Source organism: Gymnoscopelus braueri, assembly GCF_963280865.1.
Source record: "Gymnoscopelus braueri genome assembly, chromosome: 21".
NCBI lineage: Eukaryota > Metazoa > Chordata > Actinopteri > Myctophiformes > Myctophidae > Gymnoscopelus > Gymnoscopelus braueri.
In genome coordinates this window covers 8,622,686-8,643,575 of record NC_137623.1, presented here as the reverse complement: position 1 = coordinate 8,643,575, position 20,890 = coordinate 8,622,686, and the positions used below count along the sequence as shown (strand labels likewise).

Here is a 20,890-nt window from a genome sequence, read left to right as displayed (position 1 = left end):
GGTTTGACCTCCATCTTTGTCCATTTGTTGGCCTTCCTGTTCCACCTTGGTCATCTTGTATTTATTTATTATCTCCGCAAGGCTGGGGCAAGAGATTATGTTTTGACTACTCTGTATGTGTGTGTGTGTGTGTGTGTGTGTGTGTGTGTGTGTGTGTGTGTGTGTGTGTGTGTGTGTGTGTGTGTGTGTGTGTGTGTGTGTGTGTGTGTGTGTGTGTGTGTGTGTGTGTGTGTGTGTGTGTGTTTTCTGTAAAGTAGAATTTTGGTAGTTGAGGGATGTGAGATGTGTAGAGTTCTAACATGTTATGAAACCTCTCTCTGACATACAGTAGCTCTGGTCCATAGTGTTAGAGTTCTAAGATGTTATAAACCTCTCTCTGACATACAGTAGCTCTGGTCCATAGTGTTAGAGTTCTAACATGTTATAAACCTCTCTCTGACATACAGTAGCTCTGGTCCAGAGTGTTAGAGTTCTAACATGTTATAAACCTCTCTGTGACATACAGTAGCTCTGGTCCAGAGTGTTAGAGTTCTAACATGTTATAAACCTCTCTGTGACATACAGTAGCTCTGGTCCAGAGTGTTAGAGTTCTAACATGTTATAAACCTCTCTGTGACATACAGTAGCTCTGGTCCAGAGTGTTAGAGTTCTAACATGTTATAAACCTCTCTGTGACATACAGTAGCTCTGGTCCAGAGTGTTAGAGTTCTAACATGTTATAAACCTCTCTGTGACATACAGTAGCTCTGGTCCAGAGTGTTAGAGTTCTAACATGTTATAAACCTCTCTGTGACATACAGTAGCTCTGGTCCATAATGTTAGAGGGAGTTCTAACACGCTACAGAGTCCTTGTGTCCGTCTGACACAAGGTGCAGAAGGCTCTGACACATCTCCTCTCACAGGCTTAAAGGGATATTTCACTTTCAAAAAACTTTTTGTCATTTTATTGGCTACTCAGGCCTTTGTGAGCCCCCCAGACAGTTTTTAAGTTGCTCGATTCAGTATTTAGATATTTGATATTCATTTTATCAGACACGCCCCCTTCCTATACAAACCCATTGTAACTCCATTTCAACCATGTTAGATTCATCAAAAACACACGTCCTTAGTTCTGGTGACTCATACCGCCCCCCTAATACGCGAGGGGGCCGTGTTTTTTCAATTACTTTTTTCATTTATTTTAAATATTTTTTTAGGAAAATGAAAAAAAAATAAATGCAATAAAAACATTAAATAAAATAAATGAAAAAACGTATCGGAAAACCACGGCCCCCTCACACATTAGGAGGGCAGGGTGAGTCACCAGAACCAAGGACGGGTGTTTTCGATGAATCTAACATGGTTAAAATGTAATTTGAAGTTACAATGGGTTTGTATAGGAAGGGGGCGTGTCTGATAAAATGAATATCAAATATCTAAATACTGAATCAAGATACTTAAAAACTGTCTGGGGGGCTCACAAAGGCCTGAGTACATGATAAAATGACCAAAAGTTTTTTTGAAAGTGAAATATCCCTTTAACACAGTGTTTCTTCCCACTGATCTTTTCTGTCTGTGTTCATAACCCAGGTGATCTGGAGTCAAATGTAATGTAAGGGTCCATAATGGACCCTTACATTACGTCCATTTGGTTCCATTTGTACACTCTCAGAGTCAGGAAGGCAGGCAGGCAGGCAGGCAGACAGGCAGACAGACAGACAGACAGACAGACAGACAGACAGACAGACAGACAGACAGACAGACAGACAGACAGGTAGGTAGGTAGGTATGCAGGCAGGCAGGTATGCAGGCAGGCAGGTATGCAGGCAGGCAGGCTGTCCTGGTTGAAGTTATGTAATAGAAACACACAGCAATGTAGACACCCTAACAAACACACACACACGACAACAACACAGAGAGCTGAACTGAACTCCATTTAGTTTTGACATGTTGGATTAAAACATAAAGATCAACGTCCGGTAAGTGATTTTAAAGTGTTTTTTATTTCTACGTAATGTATGTCATCTGAGCTCTGTCACTACTATACTGTATAGGGGAGAACGGGGTAAGATGAACCACTTTTTACTTATGTTGACCTCTAGGCAAGGAAAAATGAGATGGAAGTCAAATCTAAACATCTACTAAAACTTCAAGATGTCTTCTATCAATTGAAATATTGAGTGTGCATCTATGACAAATGGTTGTAAAAATATGGGTTCTCAAAAAAAAGTGGTCATGTGGTTCAACTTGCCCCAGGTAAGGGGTAAGTTGATCCTAGTCAAGGGGTAAATTTACCCATATGATATTTTGCATTATCAAGTTTAAACTTGAACAAATAATGTATTCACGTATCAACAATAATTTAATAACACATTTCCCTTTTGCAAATAGTCTTATTTATTTTCTTAATTGTATTTAAACAATATAAAACCAATTAAATAATGTTTGTTATTCAGAACCTTTTAATATTTGCAATTGTTAATACAATGAAAACTTCTCTTAAATGAGTGTATTCATCCAAATGAAAGGTCATACAGCATAATTTGAGAAGCAAAGACATAATAAAAAATATGAATTGGTGATTAATATTAGGATAATTGGTTCAATTTACCCCAAGGCATTTGGTTCATCTGGCCCCATGGCCACCATTTTGACCTAACCTGGCTAGCTTAATGCTTCAGTCTCTTTGTCTCTGTCTGAAGGGAGTGGTGTGTATGTTGTATCAGGGACCCCCATCTGATCATATGTTGTACCAGGGACCCCCATCAGAACATATGTTGTACCAGGGACCCCCATCAGAACATATGTTGTACCAGGGACCCCCATCTGATCATATGTTGTACCAGGGACCCCCATCAGAACATATGTTGTACCAGGGACCCCCATCAGAACATATGTTGTACCAGGGACCCCCATCTGATCATATGTTGTACCAGGGACCCCCATCTGATCATATGTTGTACCAGGGACCCCCATCTGATCATATGTTGTACCAGGGACCTCCATCTGATCCTATGTTGTACCAGGGACCCCCATCTGATCATATGTTGTACCAGGGACGCCCATACAATATCTGTGTTGTTAAAATGTTTCAAACATATTCCAAATATTTCAAATACTTTTCTCAAGATTTCTTTTTTTAATTAGCAGATCTACAAGCTCAATGCTCAAAAACAATGTGTTGCATTGCGACACATTCAAATAATAAGCTAATTTCAAATAGCTGGTTGTGTATACAGTGCAAGTGGTTAAACTGATCTAGATGATATATTAAATCATTGTGCTGTGTGTGTGCTGTGTGTGCTGTGTGTGTGTGTGTGTGTGTGTGTGTGTGTGTGTGTGTGTGTGTGTGTGTGTGTGTGTGTGTGTGTGTGTGTGTGCGTGCGTGCGTGCGTGCGTGCATGCGTGCGTGCGTGTGTGATATTGTGATCTAGTCACTTCTTTTGGGTTTGTTTTCATAGACCTGGCTGCTTGTTATTGTTACACAATCTGGCAACACCACTGTCAGAAGTAGGAAGTAGGAAGTAAACTGTCAGAAGTAGGAAGTAAACACAGTCCTCCATCAGTTCATATAGAGTGAGAGTTTTATGTTCTACAAGTTAATTTAATGTTTTTATAACTTATACTATGTTGTTAAAGTTAATGTTGTGTCTGTCTGTCTGTCTGTCTGTCTGTAGCCTATCTCTCGCTCAGTCTCTCTGTCTCCCTCTGTGTGTGTGTGTGTGTGTGTGTGTGTGTGTGTGTGTGTGTGTGTGTGTGTGTGTATTTTAGAAGTCAGAGCAGGACATTAAACCATTACAATTACAACTAGTTTGTAGCTTGTGTAGCAGATTAAACTTCTTCATCGATTTCATAGATAGTTTCATAGACTTGTTGACAGCTCTGTCATCAGTGTTGTGTCAATAATGGTTTTGTTTGTTTGTTTGTTTGTTTGTTTGTTTACACATTATCTTTTATATTAATATGTTGGATTCATGTTCATGTGTTTTTTCAGACATTTAACCACTTAAACACTCAATATTTGTTGTAAACTTGACCTTTGTCTCTGTACTTTGTCTCTTTTTTCTACTCTACACTAAACCTCTTCAAGCTCACAACGCGTTATGAGCTTATCTGATATTTTCGCAGAATGTTCCCCCCAGAATAGGGATGCTGGGGTCATGTGCTTAATGTAAAAAATAAAAATAAATAAAGTTCCTATCACACAAATATGTAGTAACTCTGAGGACCCCCTAAGGGGTCCCGGACCCCCTGTTGAAAACCCATGCTATAGGGAAAGCAGCTTTATGTGACTTTTTGGGGTATGATCTATGACATAACTAGAAGATTATATTAGAACACTGTTATACAATGTTTGTAGCTACATACCAGTATAAAATAATAGTCAATGTGCATGATGTCACTCATATCTTGTTCACATGTATTCATCATTTCCTGTTTCCTGATGTATTTCATTGACTGTAACGTTGACAGGTTTAATAAAGACCTAAAGATGAGTCAGTGTGTGGAGAGAGAGGAGGAGGGATCTGACAGACCAGAGTCTCCAACATCCAGCTGTGTGTCTATGGAGAGTGACCGGTCTAAAGGAAAACCTCCTGAACCTGGACCTTCACACACACAGTATGTGAATCAGATATATTATACACCCTGGTCTCTGGTAAACACTGTTATAGATGTTATAGAGCCCCCCCCCACCCCCCCCCCCCGGCATGTGTTTTGGATCAAACTGAATGAGCTTGTAGATTATATGTCGGTTTCCACGTGTCATCATCATTTTAATTATTTCATTATTATTAAATATGAAGTAATGTAATTTATACACAAACAACTTGACTCTTGTTACAAAAAGACCAGAAAAACCAACCACTGATGATGAATACTGGGACTGTAGAGGCTATTGCGGTACCTGGCACTGTCGTAACAGGAACACTGCTGAGGATTTAAGATGCAGAGCCTCAAACTGCACAATGACGAAGATCTTATCCACAAGGTAACGTTGGCTCTATGTCGGTTTTGTTTTGTTTGTTTGTTTGTTTCTTTTAGAGACCATTTCTCTGATTATCAGCTGCATGTCTATGAACAGAGACAGACATAATGAATGAATTCATGTTTGAATTATTTAAGATGATGATGATGATGTTGATGTTGATAGGAAGAGGATGATGATGATGATGATGGTTTTATGTCTTTATAAAAGATGTTTAAAGCTGATCAGAGATATGTACACTAAACCTTTGATCTTTAAAATGTTGATTGATTTTATTTGTCAATATTTATATGTTTACACAACAATTACTACTATTATTACCTGTAGTGGAAAAAGTACTCAGATTTGTTTGTTTTAAGTAGCAATACCACAAGTATTTATTCAAAATGTTACATGATGCAATGACACAAACAGCATGACACAAACAGCTACATGATGTAATAATATAGCATAAATCAGTTTAACCACTTACACTAATGTATACCCAGATCGGATAATGGGTTTTAAGTGGTTCATGTGTGTGTGTGTGTGTGTGTGTGTGTGTGTGTGTGTGTGTGTGTGTGTGTGTGTGTGTGTGTGTGTGTGTGTGTGTGTGTGTGTGTGTGTGTGTGTGTGTGTGTGTGTGTGTGTGTGTGTGTGTGTGTGCGTGCGTGCGTGCGTGCGTGCGTGCGTGCGTGTCAGTGGTGGAAAAAGTACTCAAATGTTTTACTTAAGTAAAAGTATCAATACTGCATTATAGAAATACTTTGTGACAAGTAAAAGTCCAGAATTCAAAATTTACTCGAGTAAAAGTACAAAAGTATCAGCATCAAAATGTTCTTAAAGTACCAAAAGTAAAAGTACTAAATATTTGAAAATAGCAGATCTACAAGCTTGGGACGCTTTGTGACCTTGTAGATCGGCTAATTTCAAATAACCTAGGTATAAAATAGGGCTAAAGTGATAAAGGTTTCATAATATAATAATTTATATGTGAAAAGTAATAGTAACTAAAGTTCTCAAATAATTGTTGTGGAGTAAAAGTACAATATTTGTCTATAGTGGAGTAGAAGTAAAAGTATTGGAAATTGGAAATACTCAAGTAAAGTACAAATACCTCAAAATGTTACTTAAGTGCAGTACTTAAGTAAATGTACTTAGTTACTTTCCACCACTGGTGTGTGTATAATCATTTTTAGTTTTATTTATTTGTTATTATTTGTGTGTGGGAGGACGGGGGGGGGGTCTAGTTTACAGTATGTAGAAAAAAAACTGTCATGTTTCCACCTGTATAGATATATCATATAATATTATCTCATATCATAATAATAATAATGTGTTCCTCATTGTTTCTCCCTCCTCTTTCTATATATCTTTGTTTTTTTCTATCATTGTCTTTCTCTCAGCTTGGACTCCATCACAGCCCTCCCACTCTCTGCAGCAGACATGAGGAAGTCTTGGCATAAAGACATCACACAGGGGGACTGTGACGACTATGTCCGCTTCCTGTGAGTGTTCATCACACAGAAAGCAGAACCAATACAATGTGTTCTCACCATCTTCTAGACCCCAGACCAGCTGAACTATTATCACTTATTATATGATGAGTTGAATCTGATGTCTGACTCTGTCTCTTTCATTCTCTGTGTGTTGGTGAGCAGTGTGTCGACAACAGGAGACCCAGCTGAGTACATTAACCTGGTGACTGATGCTCAGAACATAGAGAGGAACATGTATGAGTCAGCTAACAGCCAGGTAAGAACCTGATATTCTCTCCATCACATTTATTTACATGTTCTAATGAATACATGAGCTACACTGTAGTGTGTAAGATGTAATTGTTCATTATTCAGTGACATAAAAAAACTAAACAATAAACAAAATGTGTCTAAAATAGGGATGCCAGGTTATGAACCCTAGCGTCCTTATTCTGAGGTGAACAGAAAATAGTTGATCTACAAGCTTACAATGCATCACAATGCAACCCGTTGTTTGCTTTTAGATGAGCTATTTTAGGCAAACAGATTTGGTGTTGAGAGAACAAAGCATCGGGCCTAGTTCAGAGCCCTGGGGAACCCCGTTCAACTATGTATAAAGGGTTAATTATTGTATTGTAACTTTATTAATAATATAAACCCTCAACGGGGTTCCTCAGGGGTCTATTCTTGGCCCCTCTACAGTCCCTCTACAAATCTACACACTATTGTGAGCTTGAAGATCTGCTATTTCCACAGCATGTCTTCCCCAGTATAGGGAAGCTAGGGTTCATGTTAATGTTGCACCCAGTGCAACACACCAGTTTTTAATCCCCCAACCAGGTACAGCTGGTATGTTGCACTGGGTGGGTGTGCTATCATTTTCCAAATCTAACCCTCAATAATGAAATTAAGTAATTTTAACCCATTGAGACCGGGAACGCATCTGTGTCATTTTTTTTATTTCTTTGGCTATTCAAATATAGCAGATATAGCACGGCACTTGGTGCGCTATGAGCTTGTAGATCTGCTATTTTTAAACCGCCAAATCAATCTAAATTGACACAGATGCGTTCCCGGTCTTAATGGGTTAAGGCAGAAACTGGTGGTAGGTGGAGATTAATAGTGTGGGTGTGATCATTTTGGTGGGGGGTCTTTTTAACAGAGCAGATATAATGTCCTTTATTCTGATACATTTTAAGGGAGTTTGATACTTTAACAAGCTTTACTAACATGGGAACATTATGGGTAAATGTTTTCATTTCATCCATCAAAAAGCTAAACAGAGACATTGATTTGATGACTGAAGCAATTGAAGAGCTATCTTTAATAATAACCACTCATTAATATATCTTTATGATTGCATACAATTAACTAGAATGTATCACTTAGGTATCAAATAGAGTATAATGTGTATACTGTATGTGGGAATGACTGGAGTGTATTCACAGTCATAATAAATATAGTGACAGTAGGAGTCAGTGTAACAGCCTGTGTAGAGATGGTGACTCTTACTATCCTATTGGTCATATGGTTAACCTTGACTGACGTTTTGCACCATATGTTTCCTATTCAATATTCACATTGATTTCCATAAAAGTCTGATAGCTATAAAGTCAAGACAGACTGCACAAATTGTTCTAAATGGTCAAATCCCTTTAATCACTCACCTCAGCAATAGAACTCTCACTCTCTCTCTCGTTAGCTTGTAGAACAGATCTACAAGCTAACAACACGTCCCCGTTTTTGCTTGAAGATCTGTTCTTTTTGCACACGCATGCATCCAAAGGTCCCTCCCCCTTTTAACTGCCTGCTCTTGGCAGCGCAGCATGACACAGTTTAACACAGTTTTACACTTGGGGTGATTTGACGGTGTGAGAAATATGATGTGCAGCGTGAGTGCGTGTGAAGAGGGTCATTTGCGTGTGTCTCACGCTCATTGTGTGAGAGTTGTCAGCTCTGGTTAAAGGTTTCATGACGTTGAGTTTTACCAAACATTAAAAGTCTTTGTCATGGTCCTTCAAACGTGTATAGAAAGTTTTAACAAAAAAATCCACTCCATTGATCCATGGCAGGTGTTTTTCTCTCACATTTCTAAAGCCTTTTCAACTGCAATGAAAAAAGAAATCTTTGCCTGCGGGTGTCGCTGGTGAGGGATTTTGCCTGTCAATCATCGCCTCTGCTTTGCCCCACCCCCAAAGGAAAGGGGAGGGGAGGGGAGGGGCGAGGAGGAGATTGGGCGGGATTAATCGGCTGTGACCTCACTGCCGAAGGGCCAAGCTCAGATTACTTTTCAGCCCAATTATTCAGAAAACCCCAGACCACAGAAAATCCACTGAATGTTCAAAGTTTAGAATTTTTGGGTGTAATTGAGGTCATAACCCCCCCCCCCCCCCCCCCCCAAGTTTTTTTTTTTTTTTAGTGAAAATGAATGTCATAGAACCTTTAAGGAACAGTGTGTTAACACTTGATGTAGCTTCACTCTGTCATTGTCTGTTGATGTGAGAAATACAGGAGGAATACTGTGAACTGATGCATGAGAAGTGGTCTGAGCTGAAGAAGAAGAGGGAGAAGAGAAGGGGTAAGATTCTAGCCACACACACACACACACACACACACACACACACACACACACACACACACACACACACAGACACACAGGGGCGTCGTTACGCGGGGGCTTCGGTGGCTATAATGTTTTTTTTATTTTATTTTTTATTTTTTTATTATATATCTCTAACCCTACCCCTAACCCTAAAACCGAACTAAAGTAACAAAAAACGGGGGCAAAAGTACCCAAATCCGCGGAAAAAAATGTGCGCGCTTTGCGCACGTGGGGGGAAACATGCACGCGCGCGCAGCATGTGCCCGTTGCCTGGGGGGCTAAGCCCCCAACCTAGTAGAGACCTAGCGACGCGTCTGCTCCCACACACACACACACACAGACACACACACACACACCCTCCCACCAACCCATACACACTCTCTCTCTCTATACTTTATTGAGGGGGTCTGTACTTGGTCCCCTCCTTTTCCCCTTCTACACCAAATCTCTTAGCTGATCTTCAAGCTCACAATGTGATGTGTTGTGAGCTTTTACATCAGCTATTTTCACCATTATGTTCACCCATCTTCACAGAATGTTCATCTATTAAGTCCTGTCCAGAATAGTGAGTCTAGGGTTGATGTGGTTAAACTAACATGTTCACACTGTGTCCATTTAACTCTTACTTCATACTGGAGGGGGAGGGGCCACCTCCAAGTATGATATAAGAACAAAATGGCCGCTGTGTGTCTTGTGTGAATATGGTTAATTGAGTTTACAGTGATATTTATGTACAGTCATAAAACAATGTATCAGACGTCATGTCTTCTATACTCATCATGTGTAATGAATGTTTGTTTGTTGTTCTTCTGTAGAGATGAAACAGTCTGGTCAGATGGACAGGGATGACAGTGAGGAGTTGTACCAGGAGAAAGTGGATATGGAACAGTCTGGTCAGATGGAGATGAAGTCCATGGATCAGACATCAACACCTCCCCTTCCTCCTGGTGACAAGGTTATTATAGTCATGCTTTTTTCATTAGATTTTATTTTTGGTTATTGTTATTGACTTTATTTTTTTTTATTCAGTTTAGTTTTAATTCATTCACATTGGGTGCCTGCATTTTTTAATAACAGAATACCGTGGGTGCCAGCAATCTTACCATTGACTGCGCTTTGCTGTTTAAAGCTGTAAACTCCACGACGAGCAAATCCACGTAAAAAAAAGCATGCATTCATGGAGCGCGATGACCCTGGCTACATCCTGGAACTATAACATTTCACTCGCGAGTTACAATGGGCAGCAATCGCGCATTGCGCATGACCGGTTTTCCCCACCGGAAACAGATTCGGAGATACAGACGTTTTAAAGAAGGAAATAGACAGGAAGACAGGCCCTTCCTTCTCAGGATCACAATGGGTGATCCCAGAGCTGCTCTAGCCCCTCCTGTGTGGAAAAAAACTAAAAAAAAACGAAAAGACACAAAAACCATACCATTACGGTTTTGGCACTCCGCGTAACTTTTTGCACCCTTTGCAAAACCGTATATATACGGTTTTGGCACCCATTGTGTTAAAACAAACCTACTAGTTTATTTTATTTCTTATGTTATTTTATTTTGATAAATGTTTGTATTTTAGTGTATTGTTTGTTATATAATTATAACTATATAGTAAACTTGGTGCTCCAAAGAACCAGGTTAGTTTTACTACAATTATAAATTAAAGGTATTAAAGGTTGTTATGAAATAATATCATGGATTCATGACTATGTTCATAAAACCTTTATGCATTCAAATGCCACAGATATATAGATATGTTTGGTATGTCATAACAGTAGACGTGCACCCAGTGGTGCGTTGAGGGTTATCAGCTGGAATTAAATTCACCTTTAAAACATATTATTACGTGGCTTGGTTGAATGCTTGATTCTGATTGGCCAGTCACTGAATTCAGCGCTCTGTTATTTTTGAATAAAGACCGATGAGCTCTATAACAGACCGCTGTCTAATCAAAGACTCAGAGCACCTGATTGGCTCGTATCAATCTGTCTAATCAAAGACTCAGAGCACCTGATTGGCTGGTATCAATCTGTCTAATCAAAGACTCAGCGCACCTGCTCAATTCAATCTAAGTTGCTTTATCTTTGCCGTATCCAACATGGCAGCCATGTAAACAAATACACAATGTCATTTACAGCTAAACAGTACACTCGAGAATGTTTCTGAAAACATTTGAAGGAAGAAATAGACAATGCAGTAACAGAATATTGATTCTATTTGATCAACACTTTTTCAATCCGTTGTTTTCTGAGCCGACCGCGTTGTACTGGACACACCTTTCATTACCGTAATAAGCAATGACATCCTTGTGTTGTTAGGTTTGGGTCAATGTATACATTTCTTTATTAAGTAGCTGTATAAAAAGTGGGATAATCAATGGATTATCATTATTAAGAAATAAACCCAGACAGCGTGATTAGACGCTGACACGAAGCAGATCCACCATTTATAAACACGGATGTTTTCATTTATTTTAATATCATGCCAGATGTTCAGCTTCTATATGATCTCGTCATTAAAGGCCTACTTAAATGTCTTGTTCTCTCTAGCTTCATCAAGCGTCCACATCTACAAGAACACCTCCTGACTTCACTAATGAACCTGGACCTTCACACACAAAGTATGTGAATCCTCCTAAACAATATAAACACTATACAATATACACAGTGGTGTAAAGTAACTAAGTATATTTACTCAAGTACTGTACTTAGGTACAATTTTGAGGTTATGTTTGACTTTACTGGAGTATTTCCAATTTTCAGTACTTTTACTTCTACTCCACTACATCTCAGAGGCAAATATTGTACTTTTAATCCACTACAATTGGTTGGCATGGTTTCCTCCGCCATCGGTGTATGAATGTGTGTGTGAATGGTGTGAATACGTATGTTGTTAGTGGACTACAGCTCGGCATTCAGCACCATAGTCCCAGCAAGACTTGACATAAAGCTCAGAGACCTAGAGCTACACACATAATAAGGTCAGTTCACTGGCACTCTGGTGCCAGGAGAACAGCCTCACCCTCAGCGTCGACAAGACCAAGGAGCTGATAGTGGACTTCTGGAGGCTGAGGAGAGATGTCTTTATCAGAATACACATCGAGGGAGGACAAAATACACAGTTACAGTGCAGAAGAGACAAGAAAAGAGAACATTGAAAAATAACTCAATAAAAGGCAGAGGCAAACAGAAAGGTCTTTAGTTGTGTTTTAAAATAAGAGTGTCAGCATAACCTACAGTTTTCTGGGAGTTTGTTCCAGATATGTAGTTCAGCCTGAGTTCCTAGGCTGAACTACAACAGCCCCCACATCTTCAGGCTGAACTACAACAGCTCCATTGAAAGCGTTAACTGCGCCACCCGTGCGCACGGAACAACTACAGCAGGTGGTGTGGTCGGCCGAGCGCATAATGGGAGGTGATCTCCCCTGACTCCAGAAGCTTTACAAGAAGAGGTGTGTAGTCAAACCTCAATGCATCAGAAAAGACAACCACCACCACAAACTGTTCATACCCTTACAATAACCGCAGCCAGGCAAGGAGGTCTACTGTAGTATCAAGGGCAACACCACCAGGTTCATGAACAGCTTCCACCAGGCTACCATCAGAACCGTTGAACAAGGCCTGACCATCGCCTGTCACCAGGCTGGCCTTGGACTTTACTTTTCCTCGTGGATCTACCATGTGGATTCTACCTGTGAAAGATACAGCCCTCTGTGGACTATGTGGTTAACCTCATGTACATACTGCTATGTGGACCTACCTTATGTCTAACCTCATGTATATACTGCTATGTGGACCTACCTTATGTCTAACCTCATGTATATACTGCTATGTGGACCTACCTTATGTCTAACCTCATGTATATACTGCTATGTGGACCTACCTTATGTCTAACCTCATGTATATACTGCTATGTAGACCTACCTTATGTCTAACCTCATGTACATACTGCTATGTGGACCTACCTTATGTCTAACCTCATGTACATACTGCTATGTAGACCTACCTTATGTCTAACCTCATGTACATACTGCTATGTAGACCTACCTTATGTCTAACCTCATGTACATACTGCTATGTAGACCTACCTTATGTCTAACCTCATGTACATACTGCTATGTAGACCTACCTTATGTCTAACCTCATGTACATACTACCTTATGTCTAACCTCATGTACATACCTGCTGCTATGTGGACCTACCAAAGTGCTACCACCTTTATGTACCTTTATGTCTAACCTCATGTACATACTGTACCATCTGGTTTATGCTATGTGTATATATTATGTAGATATCTTAGATTTTTGTCTTCCCATGACATGTTTATTCTCTACTAACTTCATAGAATATTATGTCATAATATCTGTTCCTGATTATTTCTCCCTCCTCTTTCTATGTCTCTGTCTTTTCTATCATTGTCTTTCTCTCAGGTTGTTCTCCATCACAGCCCTCCCTCTCTCTGCAGCAGACATGAGGAAGTCTTGGCATAAAGACTTCCCACAGTACTTGCGTAACTTCAATGTTCAAGAAATGTGAGTGTTCATCACACAGAAAGCAGAACCAATACAATGTGTTCTCACCATCTTCTAGACCCCAGACCGGCTGAACAATTGTCACTTATTGAATGATGAGGTGAATCTGATGTCTCTTTCTGTGTGTTGGTGAGCAGTGTAGAGGACATGTCAACAGGAGACCCAGCTGAGAACATTAAGGAACTGCAGACTGATGCTCAGAACATAGAGAGGGAGGCGTATGAGTCTGCTAACAGCAAGGTAAGAATCTAATCTAATTCTCTCCATGACATGTATTTACATGTTCTAATGACTACATGTACAATGTAGTAGTCCCAAATAAATACATAAATAAATAATTAAATACAAAAGAAAAAATATATATATGTATATATATATATATATATATATGTATATATATATATATATATATATATATATACATACATACATACATACATATATATACACATACATACATACATACACACACACACACACACACACACACACACACACACACACACACACACACACACACACACACACACACACACACACACACACACACACACACACACACTATAGTTTGACTGTCGTTGTCTGTTGATGTGTGAAATACAGGAGGAATACGAACACCTGGTGAGTGAGAAGATCTCTGAGATGATGAAGAAGAGTCAGCTGAGTAGGGGTACGGTTTTAGCTTCTGACACACACACACACACACACATACACACTTAATCACTTTAGCCCTATATACTTCGTTGACCGGGGTCCCCCTGGGGTCCACTCCCTTTCCCCTCTACAACCAGGTGTAAGGCTTTGCTATTGGGGCGTGACCACCGCCGTTTCCCTATCATCTGCCACAGCCTTGTCCCTAAAACACCTGCCTTACCCCTTACATTATGCATAGGTGTGGTTTGGGGTTTTTATTAATCAAACCAATCAGTGTGCCAGGTGCGATTGCCTTTAAGAGCCGCGCTGCGCACAGATGCTTCATTTACGGAGACATCGGTATGTTTCACTTATTTGCTCACTAGCGCTATACTGCTGCCCAACATATCTGATCAACAACATACAACGCGTTGCTGCGTGACACGCTGTATGCTTGGAGATCAGATATTTTTGGGCAGCATAGGCAGGGGGGCCAACCAAGCGAAAGTGCTTTACGCTCAGAGAGAGAGAGGGAGAGAGGGAGAGAAAGAAATTACTCTGTTTCCATGAATCCACTTCTACATGCAAGTTAAACACATTTCACAGGATTAATGAAGGAATATGAGGTCTTTTAAGTGCCACCTAAATTGTGAGTCTTAGTGAGTCTTCAAGACCTCAAATTAAACAGCCACATTAACACAATCATAAAGTCAGCCTACTATCACCTCAAAAATTTAGCACAGGTTAAAGGACTTATGTCTCGGCAGGATCTAGAAAGACTTGCAATGAAGTCAATGCATTAATCTTCTGTAGACTACATTAGAGATGTGTGGATAGGGTTTATCGTCACCCAAATCCGCATACGTGTTCATTATCTACCCGCCATCCAACCGCATTAATTATACCTATCTCTCGCAAAATCTGGCAACACTGGCTGCATACGGTACAAAGACCAGTTGCCGGCAAAGCAACGTGCAGTAGGCGGCTAATTTGTGCCTGATGTAAAATGACGTAATATTAAAATACTACAAACGCATGCACAGGGTGAGATTTCGTGGTTTTTAAAAGCTATAATAGGCCTATAGATTGATATCATTAATTTAATTCCCGCATTCACACTGGATCCTATCCTTACACTGGATCCCTGTGTGTCAAATAATTGATTTCAAAATATTACTGTTGGTCTATAAAGCTTTGCTTTAGGGGCCAAAATACATTTCTGATCTTGTAGGATATATCATGATCCATCTAGATCTCTCAGGTCATCTAGTAAAGGATCTACTTTCTGTCCCTAAAACCACAAATAAACGTGTTGAAGCAGCATTTAGTTTTTATGCTCCACATATCTGGAACAAACTCCCAGAAAACTGTAGGTTATGCTGACACTCTTATTTTAAAACACAACTAAAGACCTTTCTGTTTGCCTCTGCAATGTTCTCTTTTCTTGTCTCTTCTGCACTGTAACTGTGTCTATAAATGTTTACTTCTTTTGTTTTATGCATCCTAATGTCATTTTATAATGTTATAATTGCTTGATGTTCTGTGTAAAGCACATTGAATTGCCTTGTTGTTGAAATGTGCTCTACAAATAAAACTGCCTTGCCTATCAGACCTCACGTTCTCTATACTCATCATGTGTAATGAATGTTTGTTGTTCTTTTGTAGAGAAACAGAAACAGTTTTGTAAGAAGAGGATGAAGTCCATGGATAAGAAAACAACACCTCCCCTTCCTCTTGGTGTCAAGGTGATTATAGTTTTTCATTTCATTTGTTAGTTTTTATTTAAATTTGTTCTAACTTTTTCTTCAATTTTTTTTATCTTTTAAATCTTAGTTTTAGTTCATGAGAGTTTTTGTTCTGTGTGTGTGTGTGTGTGTATATATATATATATATATATATATTACAAATATGTGTATCGTTACACCTCTAATTCTAACCTTCTGAAAGTCTCTTGGACCTTGGTGATATTTGTGGGATATTCCTCTAATCCTGTCAGCTTTTCTTCTAACATAGAAGATTTGTGAGCCCTGCTCACCTTACTTCATCCAACTTTGGATGGATGTGTGTTGATTTAGGAAATAATTTCAATGACATTTTAACATCTAATCAACTTTGTCTGTCTCTGATAAAGAAAGAGGATGCCTCAGGAGATGGGTGTAAAGATGAGCCCGTAGACACATCGTCGTCATCTTCATCTCCATACTTGTCGATGAGTGAGGACGATGAAGAGGAAGATGAGGGTTCCACTCCTCTCTCTGTTGGTGAGGTTCAACAGACAGATATTATATGTTTTATGTATTTGACTGCTTTTTTTTTTTTTTTTTTCATCAGTATGTTTTTGGTTAAAGATTGTCATCTTCTTCCCCTCGTTCTTATCTCCTCATTCATCTCTTTTTACAATGTATCCTGCTCCCTCCTCTCCTCTCCTCTCCTCTTCCATTCTCTCCTCTCCTCTCCTGAACAGATAATCCTGTTACAGAGTCACAGTCCTCTCCACATCCCTCTCTGGAGCTCCAAGATGAAACTGATCTAAGTTCATACTTCAGTGGTTTGAGGATAGAAGAAACCATCTCTCTGCCTCGTTTTCACAGCTTACCCTCACTGAGCCAAATTCCATGTTTAGAGAACGAGACAAGTTTCACAGCCAAGCGGTCCTACAGCGTAAATGATGTTACACTACTGGACAAAACACAGAGAATTACACCTGATATCATTGTTGTAGAAAACAAGGAAAGCTACAGGTTCCACTGCACCCAAGCAGGACTGTTCCAATGCAACGTGACCGACCTGGTGTTTAAGATGAAGACAGAGGGAGATGTGACTTACAGGACAGTCCACTGGGACCGAAGGCTTCCATCCCAGATTAGCAAGAGAGCTGCAGGACCACTGTTTGACATCAAAGGTTCTCAGGGGTCTGTGTGTCAGTTACACTTTCCACATTGTGAGATCCTCTCCATGGGTGGAGGCAAGTCCTTGTCTGTTCTCCATGTGATGGATGATGATGGCTTTGAGCTGATCAAACCCCATGTGATCACAGAAACTCATGTTATCATAAATGTAACTGAATTATCTTTATTTGGTATCATCTCGTACGTACAAGAGAAGGTGTTCGGGCCCAGTCCTGTCCAGGCATTGGTGTCATTGTTTTATACACCACCGATTGACGATGATCCAAGTTCAATCCTGAATGTCTTGCTGCTGCCTGGGAACGTTGCAAGGCATGACATGCTGAAGGAAAGAAGGAGCATACGAGAGGAGATTTACATTGAAATGCCTCAGTGTGAACTAATCCCAAAGCAAGAATACACCCTCTCCACTTCCACTCAAGATGATTCCATCATAATTCTACCAGATAAGTCCAAATTTAAGGTTGATGCATTGTCCTACCACAATTACAATGCAACATTTGTAATGAATTTAGAGGAAAGGTTTGAGAATGTTACACTGCTTTTAAGCAACAGTAAAACCTCCATCTGTGCATGGAAAGGTTATGTGAAACTCTCAGCTGCTGCTTTGAGAAAACAACAAGTTCAGCACACACTGAGTCGTCCAGCAGAAGACAGACTATTTGGCGTGCGGAACAGCTTCATCAGCAGCGTTTCAGATCCCGTTCTCAACGGTGTCCTGGACAAACTTTTCCAGAAGGGAGTGATAATCAGAGAAGAATATGATAACGCCAATGTCAAGCAAGTGACACAGGACAAGGCACGTTTTGTCATCGATGCAGTGAGGAACAAAGGAACTGCTGCAAGTTCAAGCATGATATTGTTTCTCTGTAAAACCGACCCATTCCTCTCTAAACATCTTGGGTTGATGTAAAACTGCACCAATGTACTTGAGTTGGACACACTGATGATCATTACATTTAACTGTTATCTTTTTTATGACATGATCATCCAGAGCAACTTCAAAGTAAACGAGCAATGACAGGTGCAATGCCTTAATTGCTCAAGGACACTTCAACAGGGTGCCTGGCTACGGCATGGACACACATTGACTGTTTCAGAGATTAAACACAGGATGTTTACGACCTCAGGACACAAAGATTTGACAAATGCCTTTAAAATGTTTTAACTCATGAAGTGGAATCATGTGTCTGAATTATGTTTATTCAGACACCTGATGAAGGTCATGGACAATGTGAAATGGACTGTGTGAACACATACTAATCACCAGCAGTATGTTTATACTGTAGGTAGGGAGCCCCATGTCAAGGGGTTTCCTGCTTTACCTGCTGTTGAAATAGCTACAGCAAAATGTAAATACATGAGCCCATGGGCCTTAACAAGAGATAAGACCCATACACACACAGTGGGGCTTTGAGCGTTGTATGTTTGGGCAACGCATACAGATGTTCTCTCATGAGAAGCAAGAGGACGCCTGCAAAAAGCCATTTTACTCCCTGCTCCCCCTGACACAGGGAGGTTCACAGAACCACTATTGTTTAGACCTGGTCTCTTCACTCTGGTTTGCACTAAACCCAGACCATATCTTCAACACAGTCCACTGGAAAAGAGGGAGTTATGGTACAAATACCATGAGCTGTTCTGAGAGAGGTCCATGTCCCTCTGGCTTCCTCACCGCTAGCATATATATCATGATAAGAAGACATCTGTACCACGTACTCCCTGTTACATCCTGACAGGACGTCTGGAGATACATACGATGTACAATAGACCTTTTGAGTATATACACAGTGGACACATAGCCCTTATTAAACACCTGTAGAATATCCAGTCGTTTAAAACTGTTCAAATCTAATGTCCTTTCCTATTTTCATTGGCTTCATCTCGTCCTCTTTGCCTGGGCACTAAAACAATCGAAAGTGGAAAGACATAAGTCAAAACATTTTGGATTCTAAACTGGAATATGCTTTTATGGACATCCTACAAGACGCTATGAGAATTTGACAACAACAAATGGGGATGTGATAAGTTTATTAACTAGAGACCTTTTTTTAACCAAAGTCTCCACAGGACCTTTAAGATGATCATGGGCTCTAGATCAGGGGTCTTCAACGTTTTCAGGCCAAGGACCCCCTAGCTGAGAGAGAGATGGAGCAGGGACCCCCTCTATATTGTATAAAATTGTGTTTCAGATCAAACTTTTACTTTACTTGGTCTGCTTTTTTCCCCCTCTACACCTATACGTCTTTGCCAAAAATAGCCGAACTTGAGCCAAAAATAGCAGATCTACAAGCTGTGGCAGTGCAGTGTCTCCTTGATCTAGGAGTGAGACCGGGTCTGATTCCATGGATTTGCAGCTTCATGACTGACCGGCAGCAAAAAGTGCGCTACCAGGGACATCTGTCTGATTGGGAATATCCCACATGTGGAGTTGCACAGGGGACCGTATTAGGGCCTATAGTCTTCCTCGCACTGATTAACAGTGCCCTCCAGGATGGACCAAACCACTGGAAATATGTGGATGATATGACTATGGCCCAATCGTGGAGGCCCAAGGTACCTTGCACCCTCCAACAGACCCTGAATGGTTTGGACATCTGGGTAAACGAGCACAAAATGAAACTCAATCCAAGAAAATGCAAAGTTGTACATGTCACTTTCATGAGACAAAAACCGGCCCTCCCAACACTTTCCATTGACCAAAACACACTAGAAGCCTGTGACACAGTAAAGGTTCTGGGGGTCACCATTCAAGCTGATTTGAAATGGGACAGCCAGGTGGACTATACGTTGACCTCAGCCAATAGAAAGCTTTTCGTCCTATGTCGCCTGAAGAAATTTGGGGTCCAAGACCCTGAATTGGTTTCGATCTACACAGGCTATGTGCGTCCGGTGCTGGAGTATGCAGTCCCAGTCTGGCACAGTTCCTTAACTGCTGACCAGACGAAAAGACTGGAAAGAGTTCAGAAACGGGCTTGCAAAATCATACTTGGCCGGAGGTACTCGGGATACACAGAGGCTCTCCGCAGCCTCACATTGTGCACCCTAGCAGAGAGGCGCACTCAACTGTGTCTCGACTTTGCCAGGAAGCTGTTTAAGTCCAACTTCAGAAACTGGCTACCCTGCCTCAGGAAGGAGATCTCTGGTCGCCAAACAAGGAATGGAGATGACCTGGACACTCTACATTGCCGAACTGAGAGAGACAAGAAATCACCAATCCCATATATGTGCAGACTTTTAAATGATAGTGGATGTTAGATTGTTTTATGTTACTAGATTTTTAGATAGGCAATTGCATTTTTTAGATTTGAAGTTTTATATTGTAATCAGCAAAATAATTCAGTGTTTTTAATGGCACCTGTCTTTTTAAACATCTGTGATCATGCTGAAATCTGAATAAACATAAACTTAAGATTATTATGGAAGTTTGGACTTTGCAGAGATGGGCAGCTTTTTGATGCTCAAGGAATACAGACTGTTGGATTTCTATTGTCAACCAGAATTCTAAGACAATAGTTTCTCCTGGATGCAATATATTTAATCCTGGACCCCTGGAATCCTCTATATAGATTATTATAGAGTACACTACAAAGTATTTTAGAATTTAGGAATGAAATTGTTGCTGATATTTCAAAAGTTCCTGTAATCAATTATTCTGTATTTTTAAGTAAAACCTATATTTGTTCTTTATCAAGACTCTCTGCCTTCTTTTCTATTCAGCCCTTGCTGTGTGTAAATGTGAACGGTGGTGAGTAACTCAATTTACTCAATGTACTGTACAGCTAAGTTGTAC

The 20,890-nt window shown here is 40.2% G+C and overlaps 1 protein-coding gene across 1 annotated transcript; it reads left to right on the top strand.

Annotated features, from left to right (window-relative positions):
• Positions 1-3,505: 3,505 nt before the first annotated feature.
• On the top strand, positions 3,506-20,890 carry LOC308076806 (uncharacterized protein). The gene is made up of 14 exons (XM_080417295.1): positions 3,506-3,555; positions 4,453-4,599; positions 4,829-4,969; positions 6,352-6,453; positions 6,607-6,700; positions 8,935-9,001; positions 9,841-9,980; positions 11,577-11,647; positions 13,457-13,558; positions 13,696-13,798; positions 14,162-14,228; positions 15,857-15,936; positions 16,323-16,452; positions 16,656-20,890. The coding sequence occupies exons 2-14, from the start codon at positions 4,472-4,474 to the stop codon at positions 18,008-18,010; spliced, it is 2,580 nt and encodes an 859-aa protein (XP_080273421.1). The 5' UTR covers positions 3,506-3,555; positions 4,453-4,471; the 3' UTR covers positions 18,011-20,890.